The sequence below is a fragment of the Macrotis lagotis genome, chromosome 2, assembly GCF_037893015.1.
Source record: "Macrotis lagotis isolate mMagLag1 chromosome 2, bilby.v1.9.chrom.fasta, whole genome shotgun sequence".
Lineage (NCBI taxonomy): Eukaryota > Metazoa > Chordata > Mammalia > Peramelemorphia > Peramelidae > Macrotis > Macrotis lagotis.
In genome coordinates, this window is record NC_133659.1 from 28,037,659 (window position 1) to 28,054,435 (window position 16,777).

General features: G+C 40.3%; 1 protein-coding gene across 1 annotated transcript in view; it reads left to right on the forward strand.

Annotated features, from left to right (window-relative positions):
• The window catches only part of FAF1 (Fas associated factor 1), a 319,384-nt gene that overhangs the window by 236,265 nt on the left and 66,342 nt on the right, over nucleotides 1-16,777 (forward strand). The window contains exons 12-13 of the mRNA XM_074221481.1: nucleotides 8,200-8,336; nucleotides 11,121-11,209. Coding sequence (XP_074077582.1) covers nucleotides 8,200-8,336; nucleotides 11,121-11,209 — 226 coding nt within the window. The remainder of the gene's footprint in view (nucleotides 1-8,199; nucleotides 8,337-11,120; nucleotides 11,210-16,777) is intronic.

Here is a 16,777-nt window from a genome sequence, read left to right on the forward strand (position 1 = left end):
CTGCCAGCAGCAATTGTCCCTACAAACAATGCCGGGTGTTCTTGTAACTTCAGAAGCCTTTAGAAGGACCATGGCAAGGGCGGCATCTAATGACTTTATTAGTGTAGGGTTTCCAAATGGCTCTGTAATTGTTCACAGCTCTTTGTCAGCTCGTCATAATTACTGCACAGCATTGTTCCGGGGGGCACTTCTGAATAGCTTCCTAATAGCCCTGAGAGGAGGAAAAGGGGCAAAGGAGGAAAGGTGATTGTCTCTTTGGATTTCAAACAAGCATGTCTGTATATAGATGATGGCTAAACTGTTGACGATACTCCAATCACCTGCTTTAAGATAGGAAATTAACTTTCTAAAAATACCTGCTTGGAGATGATTTCCCATAGCCCATTTAAAAGGAACTTCCCAAATGACTGTATCTTGCGATTTGGGTTAAAACCATAACTGCTTGGTGGAAAAGGTCACTGTGTTTCAGTGGGAACATTGGAGCAGAAAGAGTGGTTTTTTCCTCTGTTAATCTGATTACTGCTATTCAGGAAGAACACGTTTGAATCAGATACAGTTGTCAAGGCTAGGCTTTGATGAGAACAGGGAGAAAATTTAGCCGACACATCTCTTAAGGAACCACCTTGTCAGCTTGGTGGCTGTCTCCCATTTCAATGCCAGGATTCAAACCTGCAGGCTGCCATGTCTCTTCCTTTGGCATTCCATTTGACTTGACTCTGCCCTAAATCCTAGAATCACTTGCTCCCTTGCTTTTTCACTGCTCATCTCTTCCCAAATCCCAGCCCTGAATTTCCACCATTATTTGCCTTCTGTTCTCCTGCTGTCACTGATAGACAAAGTCATGCCTAGCTCCACCACCAATTTATGAATTCCAACTTCACCTGAGCTTGGCAGCCACATTGCTAAGTCCATCACTTGTTCCTGATGGATGTTCTGGCTCCGCTACTCTTAACCTTTTCTCTCCTTAAGCTACCTTCATTCTCCTTTTCCCTCCCCTCAGCAAGGACTTTGACTTCGATGGGGGAAAAAAAAATGAGGCCATCAGTCAGAAGCTTCCTCTTCTCCCTCCCCAGTCCCATACTGCAGATAGCTTCAGCAGGATCCACTACCTTCATTTCTTTTGCTAATCACAAAAGATGAGTTGGTGCTTCTCCTTTTTTGATGCCAGCCCACCCCTCTCCTTATGCTTTTAACTCCCAAGGAGACTCCCTTCCAACATCCCCTCTATGATTAATAATCAATCAAAAAGCTTTCATTGAGTTCCTACTATGTGACAGTTCTAAGCAACAATTTATATATGCTATGAACATACATTCTTTTTATAAATTTATTTAAGGCAATGGGATTAAGTGACTTGCCCAAGGTCACTCAGCTAAAGTGCCTGAGGCTGGATTTGAATGCAGGCCCTCCTGACTCCAGGGCCAGTGCTCTATTCACTGTACCACCTGGCTGCCCCATGAGCATACATTCTAATGGGAAAGACAGGTAGATATGTAAACATATTTAGCATAAAGCAGATAAATAAAAAGTAGCTTTGGAGGGAAGATAATAGAACTTGGAGAGGAAGTGGGAGATCCACAGATCGAGAATCAAAAGCAACCCACAAAACTCCCAAGTGTTCCCAAACCTTATTGAAATGTAATTAGGACTTATAAACCCAAAAATAAATAAATGAATGAATAGATGAATAAATAAATAAATAAATGGCCCGTGTAAGCCTTAAAAAAATAAAGAAATGTAATTAGGAAGTATTTTATAAAATTAATTAAAATGCAATAAAATTTTTGTTTTAAATATCACATTTAAAAACTAAATCATTATGTAGCCCACAGAGATCCTTCCATCGAGTTTAGGGACCTCTTGTGTTTTTTTTTTTAGTTTTTGTAAGGCAGTGGGGTTAAGTGACTTGGCCAAGGTCACACAGCTAGGTAATTATTAAGTGTCTGAGGGCAGATTTGAACTCAGATCCTCCTGACTCCAGGGCTGGTGCTCTATCCACTGCACCACCTAGCTTCCCCAGGGACCTCTTGTTTCTGTTTACATTGGATACCACTGATGTAGAAAATGGTGCCTGAGTTGTATCTTAAAAGCATAAAAGAGTGATTTTTGAGGTGGAAGGGAGGGCATGAAATCTGGGCACCAGAGTAGAGACATACTGTAGCTACTATCTCCTTGGGGTTTTCTGACCCGGCTTTGTTGTAGTTAACTGCCTGTAGGAAGATCTGTAGGCCTGCTTCTTCTTGGTCTGCTTTTCAGAGGTCATAAATCACTTCTCTGTGAATGTATCCAAGGACCTGGTCTTGTTCCCTCTTTTTTCTCTCTACTCTCCCCTGGTTTAACTCTTAACTCTCTATAAAATCTCCATGGCCAACTTTGATCCTCTTTCTCTTAACGCCTGCTAGACATCTCTACTAGGATGTCCCACAGGTGTCACCACCTCACCCACCTCTCCTTATTTCCCTTGATATCATCATCCTCCTTATCACTTGGTCTCATTTATTCAGGAATCTTCAACCCCTCCTCTTCTTCCTTATTCCCCTTTCCAACCAGTTCAAGCTAGAGTCTCCTCAAAAATCTTTGCATCTGTCCTCTTTAGAACTCCCTAGCTCAGGCCCTCAAAACTTCTCACCTGGATTTCCACATTAGGTTCCTCTTTTCTCATTTCTGCCTTTCTAATATATTCTCCACAAAGCTCACCATTATATTTCCTGTTGAGGAAATTGTCTTTAGAATTAAATACAATTTTTTGTCTTTGGTGTTTTAAGCACTCCACCATTCTTGCCTTCTTATACATGATGCCTTCACAAAGATTATTCTTCATACCTATCTGCTGTGCTTTTCCTCCTGACCCTGCCTTAGAACCTTTAGCTAGGACCACATCCTTCAAGAGACCTTTCTTCATTTCCTCCTACTGCCACCCCCTAAAAAAATTGTTTTACATATATATATATATATATATATATACACACACACACACACACACACACACACACACACACACACACACACTGTATCTTCTTACATGGGAATACATTTATTCCTCTAGTAGAATGTAAGCTTCTTGAGGGCAGGTACTATCTCCCTTTTGTATTTGTATCCCCAAGTCCTAGCATAGTACATAGAAAGAACTTAATTTAAGGGAAAAAAAATGTTTAAGGTAATCAGGGTTAAGTGCCCAGGGTCATAGAGCCAGTAAATGTCTGAGACCACATTTGAACTCAGGTCCTTCTGAGTCCAGAGCTGGTGCACTACCTAGCTGTCCTAATCAATGCTTTTTTTCTGATGGTCTGATTCATTTTGCTAAATCATTCCAAAACAGAATGGAAAGGGCCTTGCAGGCACCCTGTTATTTAGTATACTCAGCCTTCTCTCCAGTTCCACCTGATCTAAGTCCATAGCCCTCCGGACTGCCTGATTGCTCACTGTCTGCCCTGCCTTAATGCCCCCCAGGACCTGGAGACATGCCCTTTGTCCCTGAATACCTTGGCCCTTCTTACTCATTTTGCTTGCCTTGTTAAATTTTGTTTCGTATATTGTTTTCCCCAATTGGAATGGGAGCTCCCGGAGAACTAGGACTTCTTTGTTTTGCTCTCACCGTCAGCACAGTGCTCTTTAAGGTTGTTTCTGATTCACACATAAAGGCTGATACCATCAGCAAATTAAGAGAACATGTAATAGTTTATGTCAGATATATGGATAAGGAAAGAATGTAGGGCCATAAAAGTATTATAAAATAGATAATTTTACTCATATAAAATTTAAAATTTTTTTACACAAACAACCAATGTAACAAAATTATAAGGAAAGCAAAAAACTGGTGAAGGGAAGTGGAGGTTTGCAACAAGTATCTTTGAGAAAAGCCTCTTTTCTCAAAGATATATATATATATATATATATATATATATATAATATATATATATATATCTGAGTCAAATTTATAAAAATATAAGTCACTTATTTGTTAAATGGTCAAAGGATATGAAGAGGTAGTTTTCAGACAAAGAAATTAAAACTAATAAAGTCAAATGAAAAAAATCCTCTAAATCACTATTGATCAGAGAAAGCCAAATTAAGACAATTCAGAGATGCCACTTCAAACCTAACAGAGAGGATAATAGGACAAAAAAGGGAAAATATTGGATGTTGGAGGGGATATAGAAAAACTGGGACACATTAATATGAACTGATGAAACCATTGTTAGTGGAATTATAAACTAACCCAATTATTCTGGAGAGCAATTTGGAACTATGCCCAAAGGGCTATAAAATTGGGTATACCTTTTGATCCAGCAATAACGCTGCTAGATCTATATCCCAGAGATACCCAAAAAAGAGAAATCTTAGGACTGAAAATATTTATGGCAATTATTTTGGTGACTAAGAATTGGAAATCAAAGGGATGCCCATCTGTTTGGAAATGTCTAGACAAGCTGTTGTTCATGATTGTGATAGGATATATTACTGTGCTATAAGAAATGACAGGCAGGATAATTTCAGAAAAACCTGGAAACACTCTCATGAATTGATGCATAGTAAAGTGAATAGAACCAGTAGACTGTTGTGCACAGTAATAGCAATATTGTTCATTGAAGAACTATGAATGACATAGCTCTTCTCAGCAATACAGTGATCCAAGACATTTCCAAAGGACGAATGATAAAACATACTATCCACCTCCAGAGAAAAACTGATATTGATTGAATAGACTGAAGCAAACTATTTTTTACTTTCATTTTTCTTTTATTTCATTCTTTTTGTACAAAATGACTAATATGTAAATATTTTACATAATTGCACATTTATAACCTATATCTGATTGCTTACCATATCAGAGAGGGGGAAGGGGAGAAGAGGAAGGGACAGAATTTGGAACTCAAAATTTTAAATAAAATTTTTTTAAAATTATAGAAAAGAAAAAATGAGTGAGGAACTTCGTGGGAAAAAAAGGAACATTTCATTCAGGAAGCATTAAGCATGAATTTCTGAAGTATTAATTACTGCTCCAATTTTTATGGAGAAAGAAATCAAAGCAGGGAATTTAAGTTCTGTGGTAGGATTAGCCTACTGTTAAGAGGCAGAGCTAGGGTAAGTGGCAAGCATGCGATTACCCTTGTTAAGAGGAGATGAAGCTTTGAGTTAAGGCTTTTGACCCCAGGTCACAGGTATTATCCTGCATCATGCTTCCTAGAAAGGAAGTGACTTAACTCAAGTAACCTCTGTCAACTCATTTGTTTAAATGGAGATATAACATCTTGCATTCCCCCGACCCCCACCACCCCGGTAAAGAATCACATCCTCCTCTCCTCCTCATCCTGTGTGATGATCCTCCAATGTCTTTCTTTGAACCCTCCAGAAAGGATCCATCCATCCAGCTGAAGTTCTTAGAGTAGCTCATGTCTCAAACCAAAATGACATATCTTTCTCCTTTTTCCTGGAAGGAAGATAACTATTCAAAAATTATGATAAGAGTGGAAAGGAATATGTAGTCTGTCATAACTTCACTGCTGGACCTTGTCACTTCTTATATTCCTTCCCAGTCTTGAATATTAAGCTCAAAAGACACCTCTACCAGGAAACCTTCCTCTGTTGATGACTGCCTCCACTTCCCCACTTCCCCTAACAGCACTTGACTTGAGATCTCTCTGCTGCCTTTAATGTACCTCGCACCCTCCCATGGTTATCTCTGTGTATCTTCCTTTCACAAAGGATTCTGAGCACAGCATGGTGCTTAATATTTGATTGAATGTATGTAATAAAACAAATTGTAGAACTAAACTGATTCAAATTGATTTGGAATTGATACCTGAAAGCACCAAACTAGTCTGACTTTTTGTCATCATTGTCCTCATTAGTGGTACCCTGATCAGTGAGGCTATCCTGTCTCTTGGGCAGTGGATTCTGGGATGATCAGAGACTGTGAGAGATATATGCTTTCTGTGTGAAAGCAGCATGTTCTCATTTTCTCCTGGTCCCTGGAAATGGCCTTCTAGCTGTCTTTGATATTTTTTTTAATTCCAGTATTCACAAAATGTTCAGATCATGGTCAAGGCAGGATTCACTTCGGAGGAAGGGAGGAAAAAAAGTAGCCTGCAGTCTTTAGTCTTGCTATCCTTACATCTCCCCTTGTCATAGTCAAGGGGAATTTGGTCTCGAAGTTTATACCCCTGGAGTATAGCTCATCAGAATATCTCTGATAGTTTTCATGGAGTCCCTGAATTGCCAGGATACCAGCAATGGAATTGTAGGATCTTGAGGTAAGAAATTTCTTTGAGGCCTGACATTTAGTTGCTTCCAACAGTGTCATTGCATATTTGAATGAACTGGGAACATTTACTTATCCTGGAAAATTGTGAGGAAGTGGGAACTCTCTTCTGTTATCTAAAGAGCCATCCCTTGGAAAAGGGGGAACCTTGTTCTTCTTGGTCCCAGAAGACACTAGGAAAAAGATTCCAGTGACTCACTATAGGGAAAGTTAATTAATGCTTCAAGCCAATCAAAAAGGGAAAGGACTACTCCAGAAGACACTGAATTACCACCCCTGGAAGTCCTTTTGCAAAAGCTAGATGAAGACCTAGGCTCAATGGCCCCTAAGGTCCCTAAAAATTGATTCTGTGAAGAGATACATTGAATAGGCATTATTACTTGCTGCTGCATGCAGAACACTGGGAAGATGCACAGTTAAGACATAGACTTGTCTTCCAAGAGTCCAAGTAGAAAGGTATAACAATCTAAACAATTACTACAGACTCAATTGCATTAGAGAGGAGTGAACAAAGCATTTTGCTAGGGCCTGGAATAAAAGACTGGAAAGCTTCTGTACATGATCATGGAAAAGGTAGAATTTCTGGGCCTCAGTTTCTTCATCTCTCAAATAGGAATAATGGTTCTTCTACTCCTGATCTTTCTAAGTTTGTAATAGAAACACATCTAAAACTTACATTACTGAACAAACTAAGTACCATGAAGGTAAACTTCCATTGTGAAAGTTGACAATAGCAAAATCTCATGATTTTGCTAATGGCCTCAGTGGTTATCCTCTCTTCAGGAGGTGACTTCTGCTGTTATAGACCTTGAGGGAAATTCAGCATAAACTTCCCAGAATGAGGAATTCAGAGAATGAGATTCCCAAGAAGAAAAGTATTGGCTTTAAGAATTAAAGGGGCCAATTCTGTTGTGAATTTGGGTCTCCAATGAATCTGAGCACATGGCATTTTAATGCCGTTTGTCTTTCTAAATAGATTTACCATCTAGCTCATGTGATGACAGGACTTTGCTCATCAGCCAGAACATACATTTCAGAGCAGTTGTTACCTAAAATATTATCATAAGGCATAAGAAAACACACGATTTAAGTTGCCTTTCATGAACATAATTAAGAATTAATAAGCCGGTACCAGTGGCCAGCCCTCAGAATTTCCACTGTTTTGCCTTTTGTGACCCGTGTTATTAAAAGTCCATTATTTTTACAGACTTTATTAAATTGGATCTTATTAAAGCATTCTGTATTTGCATTTGGTCTTTCATAATTCATTATTATTATGACATTTACTTTTTACCATCGGATCTGAAAACATATCATAAGCTACCCTTTTCTCTTGAAAGAAATGCTAATTTCAAACAGTCCTCTAATGGAGGAGAGAAGCTTTATCAGTTTTTTCATTTATTCCTGATCGTGGTAAGAATACTAATGCTAGACTTCACTATGCTAATATCTCAGAGCTTTTTTGGTCAAAAGCTTAGAATTATTGTTTTTATCCTAGTACTAAGTATGAAGTGAGAAGGCCACCGCTTCCAGAGAAAACACCCTTCAGACACCGAGTGCTCGAATTTGAAGAAGGAGGACATGTTAGCACATTTCTGGGCCAAAACCTGATGCTTAGAACAATAAGATGACATTTGAAACCTTTTTTAGGTTTTTTGCACTAATTAACTGAAAAAGGGAAAAGAAAAATTCTTATTGTTTTGGGGCAAATACAGAGGCCTTAGAGTTGATTGATATGGGATGGACTCAAGTGATCCATGGGGCTGGTTGTCTTTTTCATTCCAACCAGGTTTGATCTAGGCTCAGGTTTTTTAGCAGTTTGTCTCTCTGTCAGACCACCATCCTTGTACCCACAAGGATCCCACAGAATGGCACAGTTGATCTTGGTGCTGAGGAAAATCCCCTGGGTCACCTTCCTGTTTCCTGTCTCCTGTTAGGTTTCTGACGATGTGCACAAGACACTTTGGCAGTGTGGTGGCTCAGACCATTCGAACTCAAAAGACAGATCAGTTTCCACTTTTCCTCATCATCATGGGAAAGCGCTCATCGAATGAAGTGTTAAATGTAATACAAGGTAAGACCTTCACACCATCCTCCAGTCCAGGGCCATGTCCCTGAGACTGTAGTACATTTGGTGCTAGAACCTGGGCCTTCCCCCTTCTGTTTGCCTCCATGCTACATGCTCTTAACATCAAGGTATCCTAACAGGAGGAGAAATCTTTGGACACTAGAGAAAGTACAGGGCCTAAAATCAGAGGATCTAGGTTTAATTCTCAGCTCCACAGCTACCTGTGTGACCCTGGACAAGTCACTTGGGCTCAGTTTCCCCCTCTCTAAAATGAAAAACTAAAGCAGGTTGATCAGAAATGTCCTTTTCAGCTCCAAGCCATAAAGTTTTATGTAAGGAGTTTTCAGAAAGGCCAGCAGCAGAGCAAGATACAAACACAGCTAATATGGTTGTTAAATATCAAGGGTAGAACATCTTTATTGTGACTGGTCATGGCCATCTCTTTCTACATGAAGTCAGGTCCCTTCCTCCCTAAATTAGCTTGTACTGTTAGAGAGAAGATAGAACCTCCTGAGGCTTAATATGTATGATGAGCCAGCAAAAGGGACTTGAGACCAAACAGGTAAGAAAATGCCCCAGGTGGAACAGCAACACAGAAATACAGAGCAGAGTGTGTTTAAACAGAGAGGATGACCAACAATGTCATCAGTTGCAGAGAAGCCAAGATCATCTAATACGAACTGAACAAAAGGTAGAAACAGCCCCATTACCTGCCCTTAATAAGGTGGCAATCTGGAGAAAGTAATGGGTTTAAAATCTGAGGATCTAGGTTTAACTCTCAGTTCTGCTGCTACCTTAAAGTTATAAGAAGACTTGAAAGGTAGGAATGGGTCAGGTTGTGAAAGGCTTTACAGGAAAAATAAAGGACCTTATATTTTCTCCTAGAGATAACAAGGAGGTACAAGGAGGATGACATAGTCAGACGTATGCTGAGGAAAATCACTTTTGATAGCTGAGCAGAGTATGATTTGGAGTGGAGAGAGGCAGGATGAATCAGTCCAGTTGAGAGGTGATGAGGCCCTGAACTGGGCTGGTGCCTGTGTGGGTGGAAAGAAGGGGATATAGCAGATATATGAAGGTAGAAATGACAAGATCTGACAGCCAGCAGATTCACTATGTGGGGTGAGTGAGAATAAGGAGTCAAGGAAGTCACCAAGATCATGGGCTTAGGTGATTGGGAGGATGATGATGTCCACCACAGTAAGAGGTTGGGTAGTCAGATAATGACTTCTGTTTTGGATATGTTGAGTTTGAAAGCATCTTGCAAACGTTTTCAAAACCTAATATAGTTGGGGGGGGTTGGCAAGGGTTAAGTGACTTGCCCAAGGTCACACAGCTAGGTGATTATTAAGTGTCTGAGGCCAGATTTGAACTCAGGTACTACTGACTCCAGGGCTATCCACTCTATCACCTAGCTGCCCCAAAACCCAATATATAGTTTTGTAACACTATTGGTTTCAGAAGTTTTAATTGTAACTCATCAGAGGACCTGAGACCTAATTACAGCTCTATTAGACATAATAGCTTTGCTTCTTGAGCAGGATTTATAACTTGGAGCTCTTGCTAGGTTTGGACTCTGATGAATTGAGCTCCACCTCTGATTTGGAAAACTGACTTTTCTTTCATGTGGTGCCATTTTCTCCTTTGTAAATGAGTTAGGTTTTCAAGGTAGATCGAGTTCTGGACTTGGAGTTAAGACAGCTTGGTTTCAGATCTGGCATTTGATATTCCCTATGCAATTCATTCAACATAGGGTCATAGATCCTAGCAGAAAGCTTCTTAGAGACTTTTTTTTTTTGGTTTCTGCAAGGCAATGGGGTCACACAGCTAGGTCATTAAGTGTCTGAGACCGGATTTGAACTCAGGTACTCGTGACTCCAAGGCCAGTACTCTATCCACTGCGCCACCTAGCCACCCCTCTTAGAGACTATTGAGCTCAATCCTCTCATTTTATTTTATTTTTTTTAGGTTTGTTGTTTTTTTGTTTGTTTGTTTTTTGCCAGGCAAATGGGGTTAAGTGGCTTGCCCAAGGCCACACAGCTAGGTAATTATTAAGTGTCTGAGACCGGATTTGAACCCAGGTACTCCTGACTCCAGGGCCGGTGCTTTATTCACTGTGCCACCTAGCCACCCCAATCCTCTCATTTTATAGAAAAAACTGAGACTGAGAGAAACCATATCTTCCTGACTTCAAATCTAGCCTTTCATCCACTCCACCAAAAGAAGACTTAGATGTTTGGGGGGAGGTAGGTTGCAGTATACATCTATGGACAGAGTTCTCCCACCAACAAAATTGCAGATGCCTGAAATGATCTTGTCAAACAAGGGGATTGGAGTGGTGGATGCCTAAGATCCCTCCCCCTCGTCCAGTCTGAAACAACCCCCCCTCTCCCCCCAAACAATAGTAAATAGAAAAAAGCATGTCCAAAATAATGGCAGTGTGTTCATTAGCTTCTTTAAGTAACCATTGCCTTGATGGCTTGGGGAAAATAAGTTTTGGTCCTTAATTATCAAACATCTTTTATGGAACTTTAATGGACAGAATGTTCCTAACTATCACCCATAAATTCTTGAATTTTATCAGCCAGTGTTGCCCATCACCACTCCCTTGTAAAACATGTCAAACTTCTCAATAAAAAGACAAATTAAAATATTTTAATGAGATATTAAGCATTCTAATCTGTAATTTTTCCCCATACTAGTTATTCCTTCCTGATTAATTCAAGAATTGCTTTCCATTTTTTAATAACTTTAATAATGTGAAGTTTGGCAATCTTCTTGTGTTGCTAGGTAACACAACAGTGGACGAGCTCATGATGAGGCTAATGGCTGCTGTGGAGATCTTCATGGCCCAACAGCAGGAAGACATCAAGGATGAGGTAAGGTCAAAGGTTACAGCAGGCCTCAACATGGACAATAGTGAAGGTGGGCACCCAGATCAACAGAACTCTCTTATGTCAGTACTAGCAAAGATTGGGATTCTTAATGGAGCTTCTCTGTCTAGCTGTTTGTGGAGAGAATGTCTTGAGAGCTGCTAAACAAGATTAACTCCCAAGCAGCTAGATCCTTTTCAGCACACTGTTGATTTGTATGTCTTCAGGAATGCATTCCCATGCCTACCTTTCCTTTTGCAGAAATAGAAATGTTGTAATTGGCATGTTTTAAGTCTGAAAACATTTTTGAAACCTTCTATAACATGCATTGGTACAGGCAATTGATAAGTGTTTGTTAAATGAATTCAGTAGCTCTCCTGAATTCTAAGACCATCTGTCTCCCAGGAATGTTTAAATGTTCTTAATAAGGTAGAGTTCTCTGGAGAAACAGACCTGAAAAATTATTCAAGTTATAGCATTTTTGTTTTCAGAGTTTTTGTTTACAATCTTAATAACAACTCACATTAGTGACTTACAAAAAGGACATTCACATACAGGATCTCAGATCCATTGGGAAGCAATAAGAACTAAGGTGTTCACAAATCAAGAAACTTAGGCTTATAAGGGGTTACTTACCACTAGTCCTGGAACACAGTGTCCAGACTTCCAGACCAGTGCTCTCCTACCACACAGTGCTGCCTCATTAGAGTTCATAAATGAATATGTTACTAACATTTTATAGAATGTCATAAGAAATCACAACATAACCTTTCCTTGCTATGAAACTAGGAAGCTTGACTATTTAATCTGGAGAAGAAAAGACTTAGAGGGAATAGGATCCCTACCTCCAGACCTGTCATGGGGAAAAGGAACTTGCCTTGTGCTTCTTGGCCCCAGGGGCAGAACCAAGAAGTTACAAGTCTCTTGTTCAGAAGGATAAGCCACCATGGAAGAAGCAGTCTGCATGCCCAGCCATCAGGGGCATCACTGAGGGATCACTCCTCCAAGGGAGCACTCCATTGATATTTGATGACTCTGTGATGGGCAGACTAGGATATGGGGAGCTAGGGTGCCCTGAAAAATGGTTGTTGGATACAGGGCTACCCCTGCAGAAAAGGGGCAAGGAGGAAAGGAGACCCAAAAGCAGCTCTTAAGTGTGGGGCTTATATCCATCCCTTCACTCCAGAAAAGTCCAAGATGTGACAGGATCTTCCTGGTTTTGAGGCCAGCTCTGTATCCTCCATCACATGGTTTCTCAGCAGAGAGGAAAGGTTCAACAAATGACACTGTGATTCTCAATGAATCCAGGTGAATATGGATTATGGTAGTTTTTGGAAAGAAGGAAGAGAGGAAGGGAGAAAGGAAACAGGAATTTATTCTGCCGTATGTCAGACACTGTGTTAAATGCTTCACAAATATCTCATTTGAATCTCTCAGCAGGTGAGGAGGGTAATCCTCTTATTAGGATTTTTACTTAATAAAAGTGGAAATTGAGTCTGGTTTGCCTTGGTCACACAAATAAAGAGTGTCCAGGGTCAAATTTGAACCCAGATCTTCCTAACCCCAAACACAGCACTAGATCTTTAATGCCATCAGCTGCCTAAGCACATTAAATGGAAAAATCAATAACAATTAACACCCCTTCCTCAGGTGATACTTGTAGCCCTACCTTCCTGCTGGCACTGTTATTATCTTTGTTTGACTGTGAAGGCATGTGAGTCTAACAAGGTCATTTGTGCCTCCTGGCCCCAGATAGACAATGCCAAAAGCTGAGTTGAGCCCTTCAAAAAGCATAAAGTTCCTTAAGTTCATAATAAACAAGTCTGTGTTTCACTGATGCAGTGATGGAGGCAGTCAAGCACATAGTAGAAAGATGTTTATCTGTTACTCTGTCAACTGACAGTGACATTTTCAAGTAATGAAGCACTGTTCTTAGTTAGGAATTTGTAATAATAGGTGTGTTGCCTTCCCAGATTACCTTTATCCTGGTCTAGAGACATTGATTGACAGTAATGCACAAAGCTCGCTCCTCAGCCACGTCGATTGGGTATCTCGTTAGTGCCAGATTTACTGATTATGTTGTATGAGAATATGAATGCACATTATTTGCATGGGGATTTCCCAGTTCACTCTTTCTTCGTAATTTGTGTTCCCCAGAACTCATTGGTAAAGAAATTGACTCTAATTCCTTTAATGCTGAGCACAAATTTTAATATGAGGGTTATGGGAAAAATCCAAGGCCCAATATAATTGAATTTTTGATTGCATTTTGGTTTCAAGATGTTAGGATTTCTGTTTGCTCTGAAAGTGTCTTCTGGAAAGTTACTGTGCAGGTCACAAGTGAAAGATCCAAAAGAAGCTCTTAAGTTTAGAGAACTGTTTTGTGTATTAATCAATCAGTAAACATTTATTAAGACCTACTATGTGCCAGCAGTGTGCTGAGCAAGAACACTCTCTAGATCATGAAGCTCTATTATCAGCTGAATATAAGACAAAAAAAGACCTGCATTGACAATTCTGAATTTCCTAGATAATTTTTTTGTTTTTGTTTTTGCAAGGCAGTGGGTTTCAGTGGCTTGCCCAAGGTCACACAGCTAGGTAATTATTAAGTGTCTGAGTCTGGGTTTGAACTCAGGTTGTCCAGACTTCACTCTACTCTATCCACTGCAACACCTAGCTGTCTCCTCCTAGATCATTTTTTAAAAAGGAAATTATAGTAAGATTGTGATTCAGTTATGATCAGGAAAAGAGTGGGAAAGAAAGACTGCTTGGGGCCCGGTGTCTTCAAATTTAACATCCAGAGCATCCATCCACACCAGTGCCCCCAGTACCCTCACCAGTACTTCTGCTATCAGAGAAGGGCCCATGCAAGAGTCTTAGTCCTGAGACTCCCTGAGCTTCTTCCCAATTTACCAAAGCTGCTCAAAGGCCTCTTCAGTGCGCTTGATATGAGAGTGAAGGAACTGAGGAGAGAGAACCACAACAAGGGTCAAAGGTCATTTTCTGGGCCTACCCTGGAGTCTGACGAGGTGAGGGTGAGCTGGGGTGGGGGTAAGCTATTTCCCTACTCTAGACCTCCATCTTTCCCTCTGGGAAGTAAGGATACTACAATGGAGGACATCAGGAATCCCATCAGCTCTTTAAGGCTATGTTTTTCCACTATCATCTCATCTTTTTTCTTCCATTTCAACAAACTCAGATGGAAATGGTCCTGGGACAAGTTACTGTCCTTTTTATTATTTTTTAATTTGAATATTCTATAGACTATTATGCTAATGGATAAGATAATTGCTTTTGATAGTTGAATCATTGTTAGGATGTAAGCTCATTATCATCATTCCCTTTAATGCTTTCCAGATTTTCCTGTTAATATCAGAGACACCACCTGGAAGTCTGGGCATCCTTCTTGACTCTCCAATATCGCTTATCCCACCTTCCAATCTATTGTCAAATCTTTTTGTTTTTACCTTTTTACAATCTCTTTCATAAGTCCCCTTTTCTCCACTCACACAGGCATGGCCTCATCTTCATGCCTTGACCGTTTCAGTCATTTCCTTCCTCCCGTCTCTCCCCACTCTTCTTCAGAGGCCATGGTTCTGACCTTGTCAACCTTCTCTAGTGACTTCCTCTTACCTCTAAGATCAAATCAAAAGCATTGAACTCTCCATACACTGGCCCCTTCTACCCCTTCCAGGCTTCTTCATTACCACTGCCCTCCTGTGCTCTGAGGTTCAGTGGCACCTGCCTCTAGGCTGTTATTCAGCCATTTGTCTGCATCTCCATCCATGCCCAGCTCTGCCCCTGAATTCCCAGATTTGGGTGCTGTCTGACTATTCCACCACACCCCTCCATAAAACACCCATTAAAATAGGAGTGCTCTCTTGGCTTACATTTATGTCCCTGGAACATACCTTGTTGCCTGGCTTTCACACTGGCTATTCCTCCTGCTAGTCCCTGCTTCTGCAGAAGGCCTTCCTCATCCCTCAGCCACAAGAAGGCCTTGCTCCTCCCAGGTGACCCCATCGACTCTGCTATCTAGTTATTGACACGTCTTCTCTGGCATCAGAATGAGAGCTCCTTGAGAGCAGGGATCATCAGGGTTTCTGTTGGGGTTCTTTTATTGGGGGGAGGGGGCTTAGTCCTCACAACATTTAGCACAGTGGCTGGCATGTCCAAAGTGCTTCTGATTGGAGGCTCGCTGATAATTCAGCAGAACTATTCACCTCCTACTACTCTTATGTGACTTTGATCTCTTCTCTTAGGTTTGCTGTGGTTGGGATAATAATTCACACTGATATTACTTCATAGTGTGCAGCACCACCTCTGAACAACTTCTGATAATAAACATCAGGCAAGACATAATCCAGTAGATTTGCCACCATTGTGATGGAGGAGATCCAGCAGAGTCTGGGTGGAGGAAAGATTCTCTGTGGCTGCTGATATTTTCTAGGAGCTCCTATTTGTGGATAATATTGTGCTTATTATATCTGACCAAAGAGATATCACAGAGTTTCATGGAAGAGAGCCGTGATCATCTAAAGGAGGTTGACCTCTCCAAAACCACTAAAAAGACCAAATGGACAAAGAATTTATCTTGCATGCATTTAGATGGATACTCTATATAGAGTTTGCCAGTACAAATGGACAGTAAGTAAGGCAAGAGTTGAGAAAGAAAAAGTAGACTGGACTGCTTTTATGGAAATTGCAAAGCACTGTGCCTGACTTCAAGCATCTTATAAGTATAACAGTCCATCTTTTCAATACCTTATTAATGTAACAATATGTCAACAAGACCTGGAACATCATTGATTCCCTAAAGAGAAGCTTCAGAGGGCAAGAGAATGATTATGTGAGCAGATTGCAACACATCATCCATGAGGAACTCTGAAGAGCAGAAATAAAGAATGTTGCCAAATTGAAGGACAATGAAGATGGTATTGTCATGTGGCAGAAGCTAAGAAAAAGACTTGGAAACAAGCAAGGAAAGCCTTCAACATGATGGTAGACCCCATGTAATAAGCTTTTAGAGGAAGATATGGATAAGAGTTGATTTCGATCCACGTTGTTGGAAGGCACTCCCAAATATCTGAAATCATAAATTCCTTTGAACATTTGATTATAAAACATTTTCTCTCTCATGACTTTATAAGATAAAAAGAACAAGTATTATCATCTCTGTTTTACAAACAGGGCAGCTGGGACTGAGATATCAAGTAATTTATCCATGGTCAAATAACTGTGTCACTGTCAGAGACAATAGTCTAACTCAAGTCCCAGGACTTTAATACAGTATATTAACCATTCATTCATTCAACAAATGTCTGCAATGTTAGCCTTATGTGAGAACCCTGTACTTGATGCTATTCCTCTTCTCCAGTTGTTTTATCTATTCCTAAAGGGTAGGACTGAGAGCAAAGAATGAAGTGGTAGGAAGGCAGATTTAGGCTTTGTGTAAGGAAAACTTCCTCTCTGGACTAGGCCAGAGTCTAATGAACTGGCTCCAGTACAAGTCATCCTCATTGCCACCACCATCAATACAACAACATTTGTTCACATTTATGAGGTTCTTTCAGG